Source organism: Stegodyphus dumicola, chromosome X2 (genome assembly GCF_044657685.1).
Source record: "Stegodyphus dumicola isolate Sdum_Otavi_A_Nest chromosome X2, ASM4465768v1".
Lineage (NCBI taxonomy): Eukaryota > Metazoa > Arthropoda > Arachnida > Araneae > Eresidae > Stegodyphus > Stegodyphus dumicola.
This window is the reverse complement of record NC_140781.1, coordinates 14,459,534-14,483,895: the sequence shown is the minus strand read 5'-3', so window position 1 is coordinate 14,483,895 and position 24,362 is coordinate 14,459,534. Positions and strand designations below refer to the sequence as shown.

Genomic DNA, 24,362 nt, shown 5'->3' with positions numbered 1-24,362 from the left:
TGTAGCAATATGCTTGCCCTGATTTTGTGCTATATATTAACCATTCTCAAAGAACATTTTCACCATTAATCATATTATTCATTATATAAAATGATGAAATTTGTAATTGCTGAATGAAAATAGGTTATACAACTTAAGAAACAATAAGTTATATGAAATGCCCTTTAAGTTACTGCAATATGAGACACCATAAATAACCACATCATAAGATACTATAACTAAAGACAATATCATAAGACATATTACCAAGATAAATATAATTTGTTCCTTCTTTTACATCAATAATAAGTTTTTCTTTAAAAATTTTAGCAGTGAATGCCAAACCAAATTTATTATTGGTGCCTTTGATGCAAGGTCACACAAAGATAAACTTAACCTGTTAACTGGGGAATAAGCTTTCAGTAAAATCGTTTCACAATGGGGACTTTTTCCTTTGCAGTAATTTCAGCACATCGCAAGGAATAAATAAAAGAAAATTGTTTTAATATATTTAATGGTATTAAATATTAAAATCAAACATTTTTAATCTGGAAAAAGAAATTAATTGAACAAATTTAAACAATTATTTCGTATGATATTCCTTAAAGCAGTGGTTCTTAACCGGGGGTGGGTGCGGGAAGGTATTTTTGGGGGTGCGGGAGAAGCCCCTAACTAACCATAAAAATTATTAAATATCATTTATTAAATTTCTTATAATAAAATATTTGAAATCTGGAATAGTGTCCCCAATATTGAAGCTCATAAAAATTGGTACCACCTAGCTCACTTATCGGCAAAAGACACAGGAAAGAGCCGGTGCCAATGGGCGTATACACTACGCTACGAAAAGGCACGAAATGCTACAAACGAACGTGAACAGGCAGCTAGGTGACGGAGAAAAGAAAAAAACTTTGTGGGAATACAAGCGGAGAACGTTATCCCAGCTTGCGCATGTGCTGAGTTCAATATATGTTCACAGTTACAACGTTATCCAGAGTTAGCGAACGGAGCACTGCAGTTAGTCTTACCCTTTGCTACCACCTACTTATGGGATTTTCATCGCTTTTGCATATAAAAACTAAAGTGAGAAATCGCTTAAATGCAAGTGATGACTTACGCGTATGTCTTTCAAAAAAGGAACCTCGCCTCGCCAGTATAATAATGAACAAACAATAACAGACTAGTCATTAATAAAAATAATATTGTTTTGTATTCATATAAAATGTGCAATATTTTTCAATAAACAATAAGTTTCGCAAAAAATGTATTTTTCTAGACTAAAAAAATTAAAACCCATTTTGGTTGATCTTTAGATTATGGTAACTTGGCGAAAATTTGGCGACCAACTCTCCTACAGCAACCCTCTATTTTTTTTTCCCCCACCGCCATTTTGTCTTCACGAAGTAAAGACATGTTTCTTTTTTTTTTATCTACTGAACACTTCTTCCAACAATCTACTAGCCGAATTACACTTATGCTAGAAATTTTATCTACAAAAACTGCTTAATCATGACAAATATTCACTGCAAAATTGGGAAAAAGTGCACAATACCATACGCGCGTTTATACGCGTTTTTCAAAGTAACGCATACACATAAACCGTGTAGACGTCGACTTATTTTTACTTAAAAAAAAATCCCAGAATTACACAAAAATGGCATTGCGCACACTCTTCACTATATCCATGTACACTGCTTTATTCTCAATTTGAAAAATTTCACGAAAATACATGACAGTTTTCTGAATCTTTAAACCCGGTAAAAAGAACATATATGAAATTACCTGATCGCGAAAAAGTATATACCCTTTCCAAATATGAACATTTCCACATATAAAATAAATAAAATATCCAAAAACTTTTACCTCTAAATCATCTATTATATTATAAACGTCACCAACAAATTCATACCGCAAGCATTACAAATACTTAGTGTCAAATATTTAAATTATTTCCATGCACGTTTACTTAAACTAAAATGTATACCAAATTCCTACAAACATAAAATTCACAAAATAACTATCATTTAATTAAAATATCACTAAACCATGTACAGGTCGCCTTATTTTTACTTAAAAAAAAAAATCCCAGAATTGCACAAAAGTGGCATTGCGCACACTCTTCACCTTATCCATGTACACTGCTTTTTTCTTATAAATTAGAAAAATTTCACGAAAATGTATGAGAATTTTCTAAATCTTTAAACCCGTTAAAAAGAACATATAGGAAATTACCTAATAACGAAAAAGTATATACCCTTTCCAAATATGAACATTTCCACGTATAAAATAAATAAAATATCCAAAAACTTTTACCTCTAAATTATCTATTATATTATAAACGTCACCAACGAATTTATACTGCAAACATTACAAATACTTAGTGTCAAATATTTAAATTATTTCCATGCACGTTTACTTCAACTAAAACGTATACCAAATTCCTACAAACATAAAATTCACAAAATAACTATCATTTAATTAAAATATAATTAAATTCAAAAGCACTACTTAAAATATAAATAAGCACATACATTAAATTAATAAAAATTAGCTTACAATCCTAATTACTTTAAACTAAATCATTGCTAATAACAATTTCCCAATAATACCAAATTACTTTACTTCCACCTTACATTTAGAACAATGCATAAAAATAATATCCTCAAATAATTAAAAATACTAACTTACCTAATCTTCTTCAGAATTTTGCTTACATGGTGGATACACTTTTATTATGTATTCAATACAATTATTCAACGATTTTTTTCTGCGAATTTTTCCTCCACACTTCCTCCGCTAAATAAAAAGCAAAATTCTCTTTATCACAGTGCCTCGGAATGGTGCTTTTTATAGCACTCCACGTGCCCTCTATTATATTGGTATGTGCACCTGTTTCCGGATCTTTAAAATAATATTTGTGGTTCACAGCAAGATGTTTAAAACCTTCATCTTCCAAACATTCATACGATTTTTCACTTTAGACAGCGCCATACAATCCCAAAATTATTCAACCCTACTTCACACAACACACAATGAAGCTTAATACAAAATAATATACAGCCACATATATTTTTCCAAATTCCCCCCTTTTCCGATTAAAGAACCGTAATTCGTCCATTAATATCACATGACATATCCAATGATCTCTCATTTCCCTCACACAAAATAATGCGTAATCGGAACTGAGTACTGCTCACATTATTACCAAAGTCCCAGTTAGTAACCTTTATCGCCTCCAAAATGTCGCCAAACTACCAGTTACCATATTCTAAAGATCAGCCCACATTTTACAATGGGGTGCGGGAGATATATTTTCAGATTCAATGGGATGCGACTCGCTAGAAAGGTTAAGAAACACTGCCCTAAAGCAATGTGGCATACACAAAGCAACACTGCAGTCGGAACACCAAAGTCTCGATTCTTTCCTAAGACCTTTGGAATAGCATAATTTGCATCTCCTCATTACATTTACTCTTGAAAAGTCGGATGGTATATAGTCTGCAAAATGTCTTTCAAAGAGTCGAGATGGTTTTGGTGTCAAAGATGATCGTCCTGTACTAGTAGATGGCAACTGCGATCCGTCTCTATATTTTTCAACACCTTTTTCTACAGTTTCAATAAGGAAATGAAGCCTATCTAGGTGACCGCCATCTTTGTTGTATAAAAGATATGCATTCAAACACACCATGTCTAGTGCATGTAAAAATATCTTATAGTAATACTTTTTTACTTGATTTCTAGCGATTTCATAAGTTTTCATTTGTCCGTCAGTAAGATCAACTCCTCCCATATTTTTGTTGTAGTCAGCAATAATTTCCGGTTTTGATATCTTTTTCCTTCGTTTTTCTATTTCTACAAATTTATTGTCGTGGATAGTACTCAATATAATTACATCCTTTTTGTCTTTCCACTTCATAATCATTATTTTGTCTCTGTACCTAGCAATATGTTTATCTTTTTTCAAAACACAATTTTTGATACGAGATGGTATTCCCTTTCTATTTTTTCGCATTGTTTCTACAACATTGGTTTTCTTGTGCACATCTTCTCAGCTAGATCAGTACTAGTATACCAATTATCGAGATATAGCGTATATCCCTTATCCAACAAATCGTGGCACAATTCAAAAACAATACGATTTGGTCCCTGTTCTTCTGGATAGTTCGAACATTACTGCGTGTCTTTACCTGTATATATGATGAAATCACTTATGTATCCAGATTTACTTTCACATACCTTATACAGTTTAACACCATATCGAATTCTTTTCGATGGAGTGTACTGTTTCCAAGACAGTCTTCCTTTCCATAGCAAAATAGACTCATCTACAGATATTTCGTTATCTGGTACGTATAACACCTTGAATTTGTTTCTCAAATAGTTCAAAATGGAATCGATTTTGTAGGTTTTTTTTGTTGCACACTTTTAGATCAAAAGCATTGTTATCACTAAAATGTAAAAATTTTACTAACAGTTGGAATCTTTTTTCTGACATAATTTTATAAAAAATGGAGTCTCCAGACTTTCTCGCTTTGTGAAATAAAGTTGATAAGAAGGTTTTCCTATCCTTGCAAAATTAGTAAAAAAATAAATACTCTCATCTTTCGGACATCTTGAACGTGGTTACATGAAAGTATTTTTTTCAAAAAACTGTCCGGCGTATTTGTTTGATTGTTCCACAATAAGTTCTACAAAATTCTCATTGATAAATTTCTCGAAATAAAAAAGCCAATCCTTTTCTTCAGGTCCTTCAAATGTAAGTCTAGATTGAGATAAAAACGGGAAAGGCGATCGCAATATTCTTTCACATTTCCATTCAGCTAATGTCGGTTGAGTATTTTGGTCTATAACATCATCATCCTTTGATTCAATGTCCGTAAAGAAGTCAGTAAAGAAGTCGTTATCACTTTCTTCCGAACTGGTACTTATTCTTAGAATTTGACATTGTTTACCAAAACTCCCGGGCAATATTTCATCCTCACTTTCAGACAATTCAAAAATATTTTCTGCTTCACAATAATTTTTAGCCATATTTATAAAAAACTAACAATTACTCAAATCAACAAGTTATTGCTAATACGTAAAATACTGAAATGCAGACTAAAATGAAATTAAGTTGTGCAAATTAGGAGTGTTATAACAATTTATGAGCACACAAGTGTTTCCATTGATCGATTTTTCTTGAACAACGGTCAAGTGACAGATTGCAAAAAATGTAAGAAAAATTTCGTCATGCTCATAGAAATAGTCTTCCCAGCATGACAAAAAATTTCGTCATGCCCATTGAAATAGTCTTCCCAGCATGACGAAACATTTCGACATACCCATTGAAATAGTCTTTCTTCTCAGCATGACGAAAAATTTCATCATACCCAGTTAACAGATTAATTTAGCAAATTTCTGAAAACATTAAATTACAATCAAAAGTGTTAAATTACAGCAACATCTATTAAACTATTTTAAGTTTAATAGGTGTTAAGAAAGCAATTGTCTGGATGAAAACTGAATTAAATTATGAATAAGCTTGTACAGTATTTGCACTTAAATGAAAGAGCTGGAAATGTAGTCTGCATGATGCATAAAATGTGATAAAATCTATTTGGTAAATACTTAAATTAATGCTTACTTTCAGGGATGTAGCTAGAGCGGGGACAGTTTTTATATATCACTCTGCAGTGGTTCCTTGCAAAAAAACTTATTTTGTCAATTTTTTTGCCTAGGTAGATTTTTAGCAAAATATCTCTGAAAGTCCGAAAATACATTCTTATAACCAAAAAAAAAAAAAAAAAAAAAAAAAAAGTACAACAAGAAGGAGTTGTCTGAAGGAGGGAAAAAATTGGTGGATAGGAAGATTATGTACAGAATAGAAAATGATTAAAGTTTTAGAACAATTGAATGATTTATTTTAGAGTAACAAAGTAACAAGCTCAATAAGGTGTTGACCCAACTCTAGCCTGGATGCAAGCTGCCACATGGCGTGGCATAGACTGATAAAGCTCCCGGATGGTCTCCTGTGGTATTTCTTGCCGAATTTGCTCTAATTGTCGGGCTAGGTCATCAATATTCCCTGGTAGATGCAGTCACCTTCCTATCAAATCCCAGACATGCTCAATGGGAGAGAGATCTGGCAATCTGGCTGGCCAAGGACGTGTTTGACAAGCTGTAAGACAGTTCATAACAACACTTGACATATGTGATCTGGCATTATCTTGCTGAAAAATAAGGTCATGGTAACTGCAAAAGGAACAGTAGCAAAATAGGTCTCAGAATGTCGTTGATGTAGCACTGTGCTGTAAGTGTGCCTCTGACAACCAAAAAGGTCTGGCTATCAAGAAAAATGGCACCCCAGACCATAACTCTTGTTTGAGTGCCTGTGTGGTGTGTAATAATGAAAGCAGGATTGGGACATGGGCGTCTCCAGACACGTCTTCAATGATCCTCATGACACAGTTGGAAGCATGGTTCATCGCTAAAGACTATACATCCCTAGTCAGCATCATTCCAACCTGATCGAGCGAAGCACCGCTGTAATCTGGTTCGACAGTGTGCAGTCGTGAGTGGTAGGTGGTGCAATGGTCTGTAATAGCATAGATTTTGCTCTATCATCCATCTGTGAATGGTCATTATGGACACTCGTGCACGGGTCGCATGTCTGTTGGTCGATAACGATGAATCAGGCTTTGTGACAGTTGATCTGACAGTCACTCTGTCCTCCCAGTCTGTTGTGGCCCTAGGTCGACTGCTACCATCATGACGCTGAAATCTGCCATTGTCCACCCATTCTTGCCAGCATCTTCTAATCGCCGCATTGCTTTGACTTGTATGATGAGCGCCGATTTGCCCAACCTGCCTCTTTCAGTGCAATGATACGACCTTTCAGACTCTGACAATTGCTCGAAATGAGCTCGAATCCTGCTACGAGGCATTTTTTTCAGTTGTTGAAAGGTATCCTAAATCGCAATGCAACAGAAATTTTTAACAACAGTTCAAGAACAGCTCCTTATATATAAGTACATCTGCGGGATGCGCAGTTCCAATGCACTGGAGATCACACTATTCATTCATTAGACACCAAATTTGAATCATTTGCATATTTGATAAAAAAATTTATGCATGCGAAATTTCAAAGGAATCGGATAATTCCTTCTTTGTGCGCTGATTTTTTTTGTTATAAAGTGTATATACATCGGGCAGTCTGTCAAATCACTAGGAAATGGTGTGTAGGTCATCTTTTTCATTGATATTGTCGTCTTAGCTTCAGTATTATTATCAAAATTATCAACTGCTTCTAAACTTGCAAAAGGTGATATTTTAGATATTTCACCACCACTGGTGGAAGGTAATAATTCAACTTGGTCTTTATTTCGACCTTATAGAGAAGATGTAATGAATGAAAATATTGCACCTGTTTGCTTTTCCTGCTTATTTTCTCTTATTTTTTGTTTCGTTTGTTTTTCCACTGCTGCTTAGATGTTCAGAATTCATAGCAATTTTCAATTTTTAGAAAGAATCTAAAATAACGTGACCAAATAACTAATGCTTTACCCTCACCGGATGCTCGTGAAATTTTTGTAGAGTACATATATCAATACATTGCACTCTGGTGATTCACTTTGAAAAACAAAAGTAAAGTCTTTCATAAATAATAAAAAATTTAAAAGAAAAACAAACAGACGGAAATGTCTTGGAAATGGAAACAGCATTGAGATCACTGAATTACTCTATATCAACGACATGTAAATATAATGTAAATGATATGCGTATGTATATACTACCTGTACGTACCTATGTACATACCTGCATCATTCATATATACATCCATACAATACACATTTATTCATAAGTTCCAAATTGAAAATAATTAAATGTGTGAATGGCATTAGAAAATTAACCAAAAAGCAGGGACCTGCAATATGTTTTTAATTTGAAAAACTGTCCTTTGATGTGAAAAGGACATCATTTGTCTGGTCATCAATTTGTCCATATTATTTAAGACTATTTCCCGTTTGTTTTGGTCATCAATTTGTCCATATTATTTAAGACTATTTCCCGTTTTAATGAAAATATAGATTTATTGCAAACCTTCAAGGATACTCAGATACTTTGTATTCATATAATATAACATTCAAAATACAGAACTCAATATTTAAAATACAAATTCATTGTTGTAACAAAAATATGTCTTTCTACTTCTATATCTTTAAAAAAAAAGATGTATTTGAATTATATTTCAATAAGTCATTTTCGTAATACAAAATTGCATTCATTCAAAGAATTCAATTTTTCTGTATTTTCATGTCTGTAAAAATGAATGCAAAGAAATTAGATGTTGAAACTGCCCTTATGTTTTTCCACAACTCTGAAGCACGCAGTTTCCCTTTTTTCTAGCTTCCTCGTGTTTTCACTTTTTTATAATTTATGACTGACTGCAACTGAGCAGTATTTGGAAAAATACCCACACTTTATGTGTTAAGATTTTACTTGCCTTTGTTAGCTTTATGTAACATATGTAAACCAACATTTAAAAAAATGATATTAGTAACTGGAACATCTAAGATCTTGATTTGGGAAAGGCTTGTCTTCCCTATCATAAATATTTTTAATAAAAACAATTTTTTTGTGTGCATTTGTTTGAATAATAATAATTGCTGTAAATTAAATTTTTTTCTTTTATATAGAATTTGGTACTTACCTATTAATGCAACCACCTTAGTAGAAATCGACAAATTTTCAGAATAACCCAAACTCTGACAACAAATACATAACCATCCTTCCGACAATCATGCTCATAACAGTCTGTCAGTCAAGCAATGTTGCCCTTTTTTTATGCATTCTTTTTTGTTGTGTTCCAAGTTCCAATGGTTTTTATAAACAAATCATGATATTTTTTGCCTTGAACTTAGTTTTGAAGCTTGTGGAATTTGCTATCAATAGAAGAAACCATGGTAAAATTTCTGCAGGTATACAGAATTTTGCTGAAAATTTCTAAAGGGAACGAGGAATTGCATTTCCTAGATAGCTACTGTTGCCGAGACCTACATGAATCTGTGATGTTTTTATAAGCAAAAACAGATCACTATGTACTTTGAGAGAAGTTTAAGAAGAATGTGTTTTATTTTTTAACTTGTTGAACCCAGTGCCAGTCCCTAGGGGCCGGCAGTGAACTTTCCGTGTGGCCGGCGTTGGTCCCTGGGGAGCGGCAGTGAACTTACCATGGGACCAGCACTGGAATTTTCATTTGGCTGGTGGCTGTCCACAGGACCGACAGTATTAAAGTTGAAAAATAAATATAATCTCGATGAAATGTGATCAAATGTAGTTTTAATGAAATTTATTGAAACATTCTAAACAAAAAATGCAGCTTAGCTTTACTCATATTACAATACATAACAACTTTTTTGAAAACATTTTGTTATGAATCTGGATTAAACCGAATTTGTTACCAAGATAACCGGCTGAACGGAAAGGACAGCAAATTTGGTGACAGGCAGAACATGTTAACTGATACATATTCAATAATTCATGTTTGTATTTTAAATTGCTAAAGAATGCTTTCATTTCATGTACTGATAATGTTTACTGCCAATAAATATTAATAGTATGTGAATCTGCTCATCCCCCCCCCAAAAAAAGGCACAAAAACTGCCAACTTGCACTCGGTAAGTAATTTTTACCTTTTCATCTGTAAAAATCTCCAAATTGTGCCAAGGTGATTGCGTTTTAATATGCAAGTATCAGAGGTTGGTGATATTTTTGGAGTTTTCTAAATAGTAGTGCTAACTTAAAAAAGTGATGATATTAATATTTGTCCATTCTTTGATATTTTTTCTTATTATATTTGTATTTTACTTTCTAAAATTCGAGATTTCTCTGTTTTAAAAATTACAGCTTCACTAAATATGTTATTTGGTAGTATTTTAGAAAATTTTTAATGAAGTCACTAACTGCAGTGTAGGATATAGAGCCCTTAGAGCTCTTTAATCTTTCAGGGAAAATGGTTAGATATTTAATCTTTTCTGTGATAGACTTCACCATGTAATGCTAATGCCATTATGTATTTTTGTGTCCATAATTTTTGTAAATATTTATGCTTAAATTTTTTTTTATTGTGTTGTCCAAAATACTAAACAGAATTATTCATAATTTTTTTTTTGTATTGTTTAGCTGAAAACGTTTAACATTGAAGGCGTAGATGGTACTGTTGAAGACTTCACTAATGGTGTAGTTATTTCTAAAGTTCTGAATAATATGTAAGTAACAATTATTACTTTTGAACATTTTTCAGTGTACTGCTGAATGTTAAAATTGCAACATCAGAAAGGAAAGCCGTTAAAGTTACATAAGTGGGAAAGTTGTAGGTATAGGCTAAGACAAATTTTTAAGTAAGATACAATAACATGCTGAACAAGCATCAATTTAGAAGTCAAACAACAAAAATCAGCATTATATTTTCAGGTTCAATTTTGAAAAATTTTAATTGCCTACATGTAATCATTGCATGTGAGAGAGGCTTAAATGGTAGAAAAGCCTTTTGGAATGCAATTGGTTTCTGAAACATAAGACTTCAGAAATTGTAATAAGGTTTGTGGTTTGCTATTACAATGCCTTTATGGGACATTTATCATCTATTGCAAATGGACAGGAAAAGAGTCTTTTTGCTTAGAAATGATTATCACCTTGGTATATCACTATGTGTTAGGCAAGGGCATCAACATTGTTTAGTATTATTGCTTTCGCAGCATTGAACAATGGATTGGTTACAAGAATGATGAATTTGGATAACAGCAAAAGTTGGCCAGAGGTGAACTTTGGCTTGTATGAATCATTAGATTAAAAGGATGGTGTGTACCAATCCGTATTGTACTGTGAGTGAACTGGGATATCCTTTACTAAACTCAAAAGGTCTAGCAGTTAGTTATACAAATTGGCAGAAGATGCTTGTTCAGTATTGGTCTTCAAGCTGAATTGCTAGTGATAGATATTTTGTAGATCCCAAGCCACGTAAGAGGTTATCCCTTTCCGACACATTACATTTTAAAATTAGAATTTCTACAACAACAACAACAACCCACACACACACACTTCAGTCTGCTCAAGCCTAGAGAAGAACACAAGTAAAATTTTACAGAGATAGCACTTCGGAGCAGGCTTACTAAATAAATAGACTTCAAAAAAGAACACTGAAGCGAGCATTGTTGGGAAGCACGCAACAACATAAAAGATTTTGCCTACAATTAAAAAACACTAGATTCTGATTACCGTAGCAGATTTAGTATTACCCAGGCTGCACTATGGAAAGGCCTGCTACTCTACACTTAAAGAAGCTCTTCTTAATTATATGATGATTACATGCATATAAATAAAAAATGATAGATTAGCTATATGATAGACTTTCATCTAGTTTTTTCCATGGTAGTACTTTTCGAAGCAAGTGACCCACCTTTGAAAAAGCACAACCAATATTGCATGTTTTGCATATGTACCATTATCCAAATCAGATTCACTATATGAAGGCAATTTGTTTTGCTCTGTCGGTGCTTCAGAAGCGGTCAGCTGTCTCTGATCTATTTGCAAAATAATAAAAAATCAGAAAAAAAAATTAAACTAATATCTACAATTAAGAAAATATAAACTATAGAATAAAATGAAACATCTATAACTCAAACCTATCAAAACGTAAAGCTAACAAAACTTCTTTTCACGAAAGCAAAAGAAAAAAGAGAAAACCTCTAGTGAAAAATCAAAGAGCTAACTGATAACATTACCCTTGACCTTCAGAAAAGGGCTAGGGTGGGGCAAAGGGGGACATGTGTTCCTGGGTGCAGCATTCAGGGGGCAGCAAATTGATGTTACAAATTTTTAGAATGAAATATTTTTCATTCTTGGCACACAGAAAAGGGTGCAAAATCTCCAGTTGTCCCTGGGCGCTAAAAACCTTAGCTATGCCTCTGCATCCACCTTTCTATTGTGAATGAGCTCATTGAAGAAAATGCTGCAGTGAAAGAAAGATGCAGTTGTTAGTTGGTCTGGTGTTTCAGTGATCCCACTCTGGGCACACCAGGCGTTTGTCACTCGATTTTAGGCAAGATTTCAAAGTAAAAATTTAAAACCAATATAGAATAAAGAATACTTACGTAATGAGCTTTATATTAATGTTATTCGTATGTAACTTCTTCCTTCTAAATTTATTTATTATTAGTTAATACATAATACTGTCAAAGTTCAGACAATTTTCTATGGCATACTTGTGAAACTAATTATAGCAGTAATATGATGTACCATCACAAAATTTAATGCACAATGTTTTACTTATATATGCTGCAAAATAAATATAAAATATTTGAGTTTGATTTAAAACATCATTAAATAGACTTCTTTTTTCCTTTAGCTGCAAAATGTCTGCAGTAATTTTTAAATCTCGATTGGGCTGATTCTAATCTCAATCCTCGGAGGAGGAAACAACTCCTATTTGGGGATATATATCATATAAAGTCATATGTAACTGGCACATTTTTGTGTTTTTAAGTGTGTACCATAATTAATTTTTGCTTAGCAAAGTCAACATGCACTATGCAGATATCCTGGAATTTTCTTGAAACACACCTGGAAAAGTCGGGGGAATTTCAATCTTCTGTTTGAGTTACAACCCTGATTTAACCTAAATATGTATTTTAAGCGAAAGGCACGGTCAATAAAAAAAGATGTTACAGAAATGTGGGATTAATGCCAAGGCTTTTAATCCCACAAAGGTAACGAAGATTTGCTTCATTTAGCATAGAAATAGCAGAATGAGGCAACAACTTGGGTTTTAGTGCATGCAATGAAGTCTGTTAGTAGGGGAATCTAGTGCACATACTTTACCTACTATTAGAAATAAAATGAGTTATTGTTAAAGTTTGATATCTTACCTGTTTTTTGAGGTGAAAGGAGCATAAATTTCATTTTTGTTCTTTTGCTACGTAATTTTCGTATTTGCTTCAAGCGGCATAATATATATATATATATATACACCCACATACACATATTTCTTTTTCTCTAAATAAAAATTATGCAATGCTTTGGTCGTCTCAATATGGCAAAACGTTTTAGGTAAAAATGCTTACAAAGGTGTTATCTGATACTGTAACTTTAACACATTCAGGACCAGCGTCCCGTATACGCAACGCAATGATTCCACTCCTACCAGCCTAGCGTCGTGTATATGCGAAGAGCTCCGATTGATCTCTGCAGCCCAGCGTCACGTATACGTAACTTTAAAACAGAACAATTTATTTGAATTTTTAAAAGCCATTAGATGGTGCTAAAGGGTAATCATTTTCACATGGGTTGATTCGTATGGCATTTGACCTTTATGTACTGGCATTAGCAGAGTTGCCAACTCTCCTGATTTAGGCAGGAGACTCCCGATTTTCGACCGCTTTCCCGCCAACCTGATTTACAATATATTTCTCCTGACTTTTTCTTATTCTTAAAATTTCTCGCGATTTTTATTGAACTTGGCTTAATACTTTGTTATATGAAGAAGAAGAAGAAAAAAAAAGTAATTTTGGACATCTGAAAGCAATTGAATTTTCTCTAAATTATATTTGAAACAAAACCTTGCAAATCAGATGAGAATTTCTGCTTTGTTAGTGAGAGCACACGTATCCAGAAACATCGTTCTCCAGTTCTCCAATGGTTATCGAGCTCCACTGCATGTCATCTGGTATAAATTAGCCAATGAGCACAAAGCAAGCTCAAGGCTGTTATTTGGATGTTCTCTAGTTACTTCGTTCATCTTGTCCTGAGTTGTGTGAGTACACGTGCCTCCGGGAAATGCTTTTAGAAATTATCATCTTTTGTTATGTTTGCGAGAAAAGTGAAATACTCGTGTACGTTTCAAAAATTGTACACAGTTGATTTTCCTTCCAATATTTCCTCAAGGAAATGTAATAAATTTATGTGTACCGTCTGTCTTTGCGATTTTTCGATTTTGCATGGTGGAAGGGCAGATGTTCTCAAAAATGTGCGTACACAAAGACACAAGGACAACATGAGTTGTTTTGAAAAAAAAAAAAAATGAAAAATTAAATTTTCCGTCATCGGAAACAAAGGACCAAAAAGTTATTAATGCAAAATGTCTGTTCTCTACCTTTTTACTGGAGCACAACCTGCCACTGACTGCATTGGATCATGCTGCAGCTTTATTTAGAAAAAATGTTTCCTGGTAGTGAAATCGCTAAGAAATACTCAAGTGCAAGGACCAAAACAAGTGCAATTGTTAAAGAAATGGGTTTGAAAAATAAATCTTTAATTATTGATTGTGTTAAAACAGCTCCGTTCTGCCTCTCTACGGATGGAAGCAATAATACCGATTCAAAACTGTATCCAATTGTTGGTTCTTTTTTTAATCCAGAGTCTTCAGAAATTGAGTGCAGTTTACTTTCTGTCCCCACTTTAGAAGGATGTTCGACAGGCTTTAATATAGCATAGATAATTATTAAAACTTTAAAAGAAAATGCAGTCCCTCTGGATAATTGCGTAGCACTTGGTGGCGATAATGCACCAGTAATGGTAGGCTTGAAGACTGGTGTTGCAGGCATCTTAAGAAAGGAAAATTCAGATTTGCAGATTATGAGGTGCACCTGTGACCTCTTAAATTTAGCAGCTGATAAAGGGGCAGCTTCTTTACCAATAAATGTGGATGAACACATTGTTGATATTTATTATTATCTTGAAAGGAGTTTTTCTAAAAGGAAAGAAAAATTGAAACAGTTCCCAATTCTATATGTGATGTGATTTATGGTGAAATAGAAAATCAGATGGAGATTTTGATAATAGGAGCTGCAACTACAAAAGTAGTGGAAGAACTTTCAGAAGAAGACAAAAATAAGTTTTATCTTCATGTTAGAAGTTACTTCTGTCGAGTATGTGATTACATACTACATAAATTTCCAGTCAACGATAAAGTGATTTTGCATGCTAAAGTTGCTGATGTTTCTGCTCTAGAAAATGCATCTTTTTCTGATATAATGTACTTTTTGAACAGATTTTCTGTGTTACTTCATTTAGTCATGAAAGATGATGATATTGATGTTGCCACTGATAATATTGCAGTCACAATTTTGCAGTTTACAATTAGAAAACTTTGATGAAGTTATAAAATCAGCTAGGATTGACACCCAGTGGAGTTTAATTGGAAAACTGAAAGTGATGGAATTTAAAAATATAGTGAACTGTCTAGAATTATGTTGGCCATCTTGACAATTCCCCATAGTAATGCAGCGTGTGAGAGGATTTCCATTGTTGTTGCGAAAACGAGGACTAAATTTAGATCTAATGTTAGTGATGACACATTAGAAAAACTTTTATTAGCGAAAGCAGGCTTACGTGGCAATTGCTATGAACAAAATTATGAAGTTTCTTTCTTAACGAAAGAAAAATCTGCCACTGTTCATAACATTTGTACGAAAACTGATTAAAGTGTCTTTTTTTTGTTTTTTTTTGTTTGTTTTCTTAAAAGATGCAAGTAATAAAAATGTTTTTTATGTGTAATTTATTTTTGTGTTGCTTGCATTTAAGAATTAGTAACTATTTAAAGGTAATTCATTATTAAAAACTATATTTTTATCATTTAAAAAGTCTTTTTAACATTGTGAAAAATCTCCTGATTTCTTAAAAAAATATCCTGATTTTTGAGTGTCATAGGTTGGCAAGTATGCATTAGTTTCTGTTCTGTGCTTCTGATTTTGATAGATTTATTGGTATAAACAAACTGGGAATGGCGGCTCTTTATAAGTGTGCCTGTGAATTAAAGGGGGCCCAGGCATTTTTGTTTATTTTGTTAGGAATTTTGCTTTTGCTCTTTGCTTTTTTCATTATTAGAATGTGGGTAAATGCATCCGTCTCCTTGTTTTCATTTATGTTATTTTCTTTTTTTTGTTAGGAATATGCACTCGGCTGACTATAGCAGGTGTAATGTCGCCGAACTTCCGTAATGGGAAAACTCAAGACCAGTTGTCCCTTTTTTTCATTTGTTTTGAAACTTAACATAAGCTTTCTTGGTTAATTAAAAAGTAACATTATTACAGAAGGGGAAAGACCATCCGCTTTTTCGACGCATAAATTGTCTTATTCGCTCGCATTTCTCAGGAAAGAGCCAGTGTTTTTGTTTTTCTTACTCAATTTAATAGGTCATTATATTTAATGCCTTGAATGGTCATTATATATAATGACCCAGGCATTATATTATGGTATATAATGTATTTACATATAATGTAATCATATATAATTTATATATTGACGGGATCATTAACGAATATGCCACCAATGGGGGGTTCTTTCCTTGATCACTTTCCAGTCGTCGTGGCGCACACTGTTTTTTGATCTAGAAAAACAGGAAGCTTTCTAATATAAACCTGATGTCACACAGTGTTTGAGGATGAAATATTTGTGGGTGTCTTTTGAAGTTTTGGGACATATGTTGGGTTATATTCAGTTTCATTCCGTTAGCCATGGCTAAGAGACCTTACTTAAAAACTTAAAATTTTGTCCAAAATCACCAGACACTTGACATTTCCGTCTAACTGGAAGACATTTTCTGAAAATTTACATCGACAAAAACAAGGAAAGGTGAAAGAAAGAACGTATTTTGAGTGCAAAATATGCAATTTAGGACTGTGTGTTGATCCTGGTTTTGAATTATTTCATGCACAGCAGAATTTTTTAATTGGAATTTAATTACCTACAGGTAATTCTTGCTTAGTATTTTTTTTTTTTTTTTTTTTAATTTCGTATTTATATTTTTGTTTTTATGTTTGTAGTATTTATTTCTGTGCGTATAATTATGATTTTAGTACTTTGTCTGTTTACTTTTATTAATGTGATATTCTTTATATTAATATACACGGAAAACAAGTACATTAAATAGGCAACTTCAAAAATTGAAGTCATTGTATCAAAATGCTGATTTAATCTGATTTTTTTGGGTAAAATTAGGCTTAACTGATGAAAATATGTGGGCCGGCGGCGACAATCCATTTCAGCGGATATGGTCCTCTGACTGCGCTTCAATCTCTGTGCGCTGGTCCTTAAGGGGTTAATGGAGTTGCTTATTTTTATCTTAAGAATAGTGGTGTGAACTGCCTCTCAATCACAATGTATCTAAAGCATCTCCTATCAGTAACTAGAATCTTAAAAATACTTTTTTATTATGTTTAATAAAATAAAATACATTCACTAAATTAACCCTCCATTTATTTCTATAAAATGTATAATTCAATAATAGCAATAATTTTTACTTCATTATTCAGCTTTGGAACGTTCTTCTCAGTTTGTATCATTTTTTAAAATATAGCCTATAAATGAAGTTTTCATTTGGAAGCACTAGTTACCAGTTATGCAAAATGGACACTCTACTTGATGACAGGAAAAGGAAATTTCAGCAGTGGGAGGAGCGAAACGATTTTATATGAATATATATTATGTTGCATGATCTATCGAGCAAAATAGTAACGAGACGTTAAAATGGTGAGAGACAGAATTTTGACAGTGATAGGAAGAGAGATAAAAAAAAATACTGTCGGTAACTAAAGAAGAAAAATTATTATTAATATGAAAGTATTCAGAGAACTCCAGTTTACTACATGAAGAAGCTTTGTGGATAATTATTGCAGATCCAAAGCGAAAATGTAAACAAGTGTCCTTCGGTGATTAGCTCTTGAAAATTTATTTCTCCTTTTCGAAAATACAATTCATGTTCCCTGATGAGAAATATTAAAGCTTTTTCAGTTTGTCCGATATGTTAAATCACACAGGAATTAAACACAGAGATAGGATCTTTAAGAATCGAATTTTTGATGACAGAAAAAAAAAATGACTTAAAAGGTGAATTAATGTAGAATCCAAGCATGTTTTTATTTGATAGAAATATTAAATATTTGTTGGAGACATAAGGACAGATTTTACTAAAATCTTGTGGCATGCTCTTGCTTAAGTGCAGGCATTATCAGCTAAATGTGCTGCCTGGTAAATGCGTTGTCACTTAAACCAGCTGTCAGTTAAATGCCCTGTTGGCTAAATGTTCGTGTCGGCTAAATGTCTTGTCAGGTAACTGTTCATGTCGGCTAAATGTTGTCGGTTAACTGTCTTGTTGGCTTTGTGGTTGCCGTCTTAAGTGTCACGGATCCCAAAACCACTCCTACAAGACCTTGATGATTGCCCTCAGAGTAGGCATAGATCAAGAATGGTGTGCAAAGATAGGGGGAAAAGCAGAAAGAATTGAACAAGGAGTGGGATCGCTGGAATCAACTCAACCGAACCACTCACTCCCTGGACTGACTTCTTTACACTGTGCTTTTGAGATTCCCTAAGAAGGCCTTTCTACATAGAACAACAATAAAATTCTGGAATAAAAAAATGCTACAAGTTAAAAAATACTGAAAACTAAACTCACTTTCGTTAAGTATTGCATTATTTTACTACTATAATTGATATTTTGTTACTACTACAAAGCACATATAAAAATAAATTTTTAGATTGGAGGCAGATCACAGTTTCACTTAAAAAATTATCTGCAGACAGTACTGGCAATTTCCCCCTTTTTTTAATCCAATTGTACAAAATGATACCAAATATCACTCAATATTCTTTTATTCAGTAAGATCCACATTTTGTTATGCAACCTTGAAAAATACATTAGATGGGAAAATTTATGTTTATAAATATGTACTAATTCTAAAGAAGTTTAAAGAGAAATTCACAGCTCTTGATTACAAGACGTTAGTAAAATTAGTAAATAAATAAAAATAATATAATTTATTAGTTTACTTAACTATTACAGTTCAGTCACTTAACTATTGCAGTGATGGCAAGCCATACCCTTGTGCTTTTTCATTATTTCACTGATTCCCATAAAATAAAAAAGTGAAAATATTTTCTATGAAAAAGGGAAGACTATTTTTACTAGCTGAAGATATATAAACTATGTGCTACATGACATGTGAACCATGTGCCTATGTACAGATTAGTAACCATTAGTTTTTGACAAGGTGGTAGGACACCAGTTAAAATTTCCCTGACAAGGCCCTATAGCATAGAAGTGTGATATCTTCTTGTATTTAAACAATAGACTTTAAATGCTGGTGTGTGTTCTTAAACTGAAAATGGCTTTTATTATTTAGCAATGTGTGAAATGGTCAAACCGTACATTACAATTATTCTTGGCCCCTCCAACAGCTGAATATTTAAGATTGCTGAGAGTTTAATCCAGGTTCAATCCCAGATAAAAGGCTGGGTGCATGGTTGGTTTTTCCCTTAACATGAATGGGGGCTAGTTTCTAATAGAAAGCCTTCCATGAGGGTACTTTTTTTTTAACCAAATAGCTCTCATGTGTTTTATCATATCCAGAATAACCTAAACTGTACACTTTCTTATCAATGTAACCATCTTTGGGAGTAAACTGTATTTGCTTTGTGCTTTTTTTTTTTTTTTTTTTTAAAGTTAATACATGAAAGGCATCAGCCATATTCAAAACGATAGCATACTAAGAAGGCATTATTCTACGAAAATTCTGTGAAAGAGCAATTAATCTATAAAATTAAACAAAAACATCCATTAATAAAATGCATAACTTTTTCAGGATATCCTCACTTTATTTTTTTTGTGCTATTTTCTCCATGTACATAGTGATGTTCCCATGGGGGGTAATAAAAAATGGGAGGTAATTGTACAAACTGACACTGTGCAAATTGTTGTTCACACCCCTGTACATAGCAATCCGTTTTCACTAAAATAATCTGCAAATTGCGAAATTCGGCATTGCGTGCAAACTTATCGATTTTCTCTTGTTTTTCTCACGTTCACAACTATTTGTTTTCACTTAAAAAACACGATACTTTCGCATTTTCTGAACAAAATATATCTTAAGAAATATGATGCTTTCGTTTTCATCAGCCTGCAGACTCCATGGTCCCATTAGGATTTGTTACAAAAGAAGAAAATATATTCAATGCAAAAACAAATGCTAATCAGAAAAGTGATCTTCGATTTGGAAGGTAAAAATCTGTGTGCACTAAAATGCATCTGCTGTGCGTGCACGCATATGTTGGTTGCCAGGTAAATAAGTATTGGTGATGCCATGAGTTGCCACATATTTATTTTGAGAACGTAGTGCATTGCCTTGTGAATAATTTGAGGAGGTATGGGTAATCAGGAAGAACCAAATTTTTTTAAAATTAATTTATAATCATTGGTTAATAGAGCATTTAGTCTTTTCATTTGTCATTTTAAGAGCTGTCCAGTTAAAATGATAGCTAAAAAATATCTAAGATCTTTAATTTTCTTGAAAAATGGAAGTATGTTTACATTTTCATAATCGTAAAAGAAAAATTCATGTTTACATTTTCATAATTGTGAAAGAAAAATTCATCTGCAGTCATAACTAAGAATGATAATTTGAAAAGAATCTGCATATCTCTGTAATTAATACAAGTTGGTATTATCCATTAAACAGTGATTTAATGTGAAAAATTATTAACACCAGAAAATGATTATGTAAGTTTACTTTAAAATTACTTGCAATGCTTGTTACATAATTCAAAATCAGCTGTCTTTTAATGCCCTCAAAAAAAAGTATACTGAGAGAATAAATAATAAAAATTTAGCAGTTGATAGTAATATTAATAAATGGTTGTGGTTTTCTTAACAAATTAATGAATGAACACAACACAGCCTAACAGCTTATTTTCATTTGTATAGTTTTTAGAGATTTTATTGATAAAGAAGAAATGTTGAACATATTTCCCATGAAAGGAAGGACTAGAGGTATAGGTATATTCAGCGCTTCTAAAAATATTTTGTCCATGTTTGTCTACTGTGTCACATCTGGATCAAGAGCAGTAATTTATCATATGAATGGATTTATTGTTTTGTTATGCAATGTAGTGTATGGTTGTAATACTAACCATGTTATGTATGGTTGATATTAACATTATACATACCATATAATATATGGTGTCGCTGCATATGATTTTGAATCTGAAATTTTTTAATTATTACTTTATTTTATGCAATAAGCTTTAGACAATAAGACCCACCAATGATCGAGTGGTAAAACCGCTGAGCACTTGTAGTTTCGACCGGGACTTGATTCCAGGTGAACTGTATTCCAGGTGATTCTGTATGTGCGTTTTCATGGTTTTCTCCTCATGTAACATGTGCCACTTTCTCTCAGAAGGTCCTCTACGATTGCATCCCTGTCCTCAAGTAGATAGCCCTAGTGTGCTGTGCTGTGCCGTAACCAACTAAACAAAAACCAAAGCTAATAAAAGATTAAATAGGAATGAGATTTTGTGCATTATATTCTAAATGGTTGGCTCGTTTGACCTTTGGATAGATTTTCCTTTAAATGAATTAATCTGTTAACTGGGTATGACGAAATTTTTCGTCATGCTGGGAAAACTATTTCAATAGGTATGACAAAATTTTTCGTCATGCTGGGAAGACTATTTCAAAGGGTATGTCGAAATGTTTCGTCATGCTATGAAGACTATTTCAATGGGTATGACAAAATTTTTCGTCATGCTGGGAAGACTATTTCAATGGGCATGACGAAATTTTCTTACATTTTTTTGCAATCTGTCTCTTGACTGTTGTTCAAGAAAAATCGATCAATGAAAACACTTATCTGCTCATAAATTGTGATAGCACTCCTAATTTGCACAACTTAATTTCATTTTAGTCTGCATTTCAGTATTTTACATATTAGTAATAACTTGTTGATTTGAGTAATTGTTAGTTTTTTATAAATATGGCTAAAAATTATTGTGAAGCAGAAAATATTTTTGAATTGTCTGAAAGTGACGATGAAATATTGCCCGGGAGGTTTGGTAAACAACGTCAAATTCTAAGAATAAGTACCAGTTCGGAAGAAAGTGATAACGACTTCTTTACTGTCTTCTTTATGGACATTGAATCAAAGGATGATGATGTTATAGACCAAAATACTCAACCGACATTAGCTGAATGGAAATGTGAAAGAATATTGCTATCGCCTTTCCCGTTTTTATCTCAATCTAGACTTACATTTGAAGGACCTGAAGAAAAGGATTGGCTTTTTTATTTCGAGAAATTTATCAATGAGAATTTTGTAGAACTTATTGTGGAACAATCAAACAAATACGCCGGACAGTTTTTTGAAAAAAATACTTTCATGAAACCGCGTTCAAGATGTCCGAAAGATGAGAGTATTTATTGTTTTACTAAAAGCTATTTTTTATTATTACTATTTTTTTACAAAGCAAGAAAGTCTGGAGACTCCATTTTTTATAAAATTATGTCAGAAAAAAGATTCCAACTGTTAGTAAAATTTTTATATTTTAGTAATAACAATGCTTTCGATTTAAAAGTGAGCAACAAAAAACCTACAAAATCGATTCCATTTTGAACTATTTGAGAAATAAATTCAAGGTGTTATACGTACCAGATAAGGAAATATCTGTAGATGAGTCTCTTTTGCTATGGAAAGGAAGACTGTCTTGGAAACAGTACATTCCATCGAAAAGTAGTCAATTTGGTGTTAAATTGTATAAAATATGTGAAAGTAAATCCGGATACATAAGTGATTTCATTATATATACAGGTAAAGACACACAGTATGGTTTGAACTATCCAGAAGAACAGGGACCAAATCGTATTATTCTTGAATTGTGCCACGATTTGTTGAATAAGGGATATACGCTATATCTCGATAATTGGTATACTAGTACTGATCTAGCTGAAAAGATGTGCAGAAGAAAAAGTGATGTTGTAGGAAAATGCGAAAAAATAGAAAGGGAATACTATCTGATATCAAAAATTGTGTTTTGAAAAAAGATTAACATATTGCTAGGTACAGAGACAAAATAATGATTATGGATGTAATTATATTGAGTACTATCCACGGCAATAAATTTGTAGAAGTAGAAAAACGAAGGAAAACGATATCAAAACCGGAAGTTATCGCTGGCTACATAAAAAATATGGGAGGAGTTGATCTTGCTAAATGGACAAATGAAAACTTATGAAATCGCTAGAAACCAAGTAAAAAAGTATTACTACAAGATATTTTTACATGCACTAGACATGGTGTGTTTGAATGCATATCTTTTATACAAGAAAGATGGCGGTCACCTAGATAGCCTTCATTTCCTTATCGAAACTGTAGGAAAAGGTGTTGAAAATTATAGAGACGGATTGCAGTTGCCATCTACTAGTACAGGACGATCATCTTTGACACCAAAACCATCTCGACTCTTTTGAAAGACATTTTGCAGACTATATACCATCCGACTCTTCAAGAGTTAATGTAACGAGGAAACGCACATTGTGCTATTCCAAAGGTCTTAGGGAATAATCGAGATTTTGGTGTCCCGACTGCAGTGTTGCTTTGTGTATGCCGCATTCCTTTAGGGAATATCATACGAAATAATTGTTTAAATTCATTCAATTAATTTGTTTTTATGGATTAAAAATGTTTAATTTTAATATTTAATATCATTAAATATTTTAATGCGATATTCTTTTATTTATTCCTTGCGATGTGCTGAAATTACTGCAAAGGAAAAGGTCCCCATTGTGAAACGATTTTACTGAAAGCTTATTCCCCAGTTAACGGGTTAAGGAACTTTAGTTTTCTTCCGTTTAGTCCTTGACTGAAACTGTGTGGAGAAAACAGGAATTGCTTTTGTGTGCTGGTTATAAGAAGGTTAAATCGAAGCAAATTCCTGACACACTTTCTTAATTTTTCAAGTAAAATAATAAGTTTCTTTTATAATTAATATGTGGTCTAGTATTTCTAACAGATATTTAATCTATTTTGAATGCATTACTGAGAGAAAGAATTGTGAAAATCAGTTTCTATTTTGGATAGAAATTTCTGTCAGCGTGCGTCTCTTTAATCACTTCTTGAAAATGGATGACCCTTACCCTTCTTTCTCTCAAACTTCTAATCATAGTATTATGGACTGTAGCTACGAAATAACGAAACTAATTTTCTCTTAAATCCATCTTTTATTCTATTCAAAAATTAACCGCTCAATCAGCAGCCATTAAAAAATTCAAGCAACAAATTTTTCATCGAACAAGCTAATAAAAAGAATTACAAAAACAAACGATATTGACGCATGCATGTTACAAGAGTAGGCAACGACGGCAGAGAGGAGAGAGGTTTTGTGTAGCAGACATTCAGGCGCCAACACATAGCTTTACAGCACAGAGGAGCCATAGAAAATTTGATGTTAAATCCAATAAAAAAAGATGGAACATAAACCAAAGATTTTGTTTTATTGTAATTTTAACACTGAAAAATACTATGCAGAAGTTAAACTATTATGGAGAACTTTCATGTATGGTTCAGTTAATAACA

General features: G+C 32.8%; 1 protein-coding gene across 3 annotated transcripts in view; it reads left to right on the top strand.

The window, feature by feature from the left end:
- Window positions 1-24,362, top strand: part of hook (hook microtubule tethering protein) — a 227,166-nt gene that overhangs the window by 3,699 nt on the left and 199,105 nt on the right. For all 3 annotated transcript variants that reach the window (XM_085809576.1, XM_085809575.1, XM_085809577.1), the window contains one exon: window positions 10,144-10,229. In XM_085809576.1, coding sequence (XP_085665702.1) covers window positions 10,144-10,229 — 86 coding nt within the window. Of the gene's footprint in view, window positions 1-10,143; window positions 10,230-24,362 lie in introns of those variants that run through there.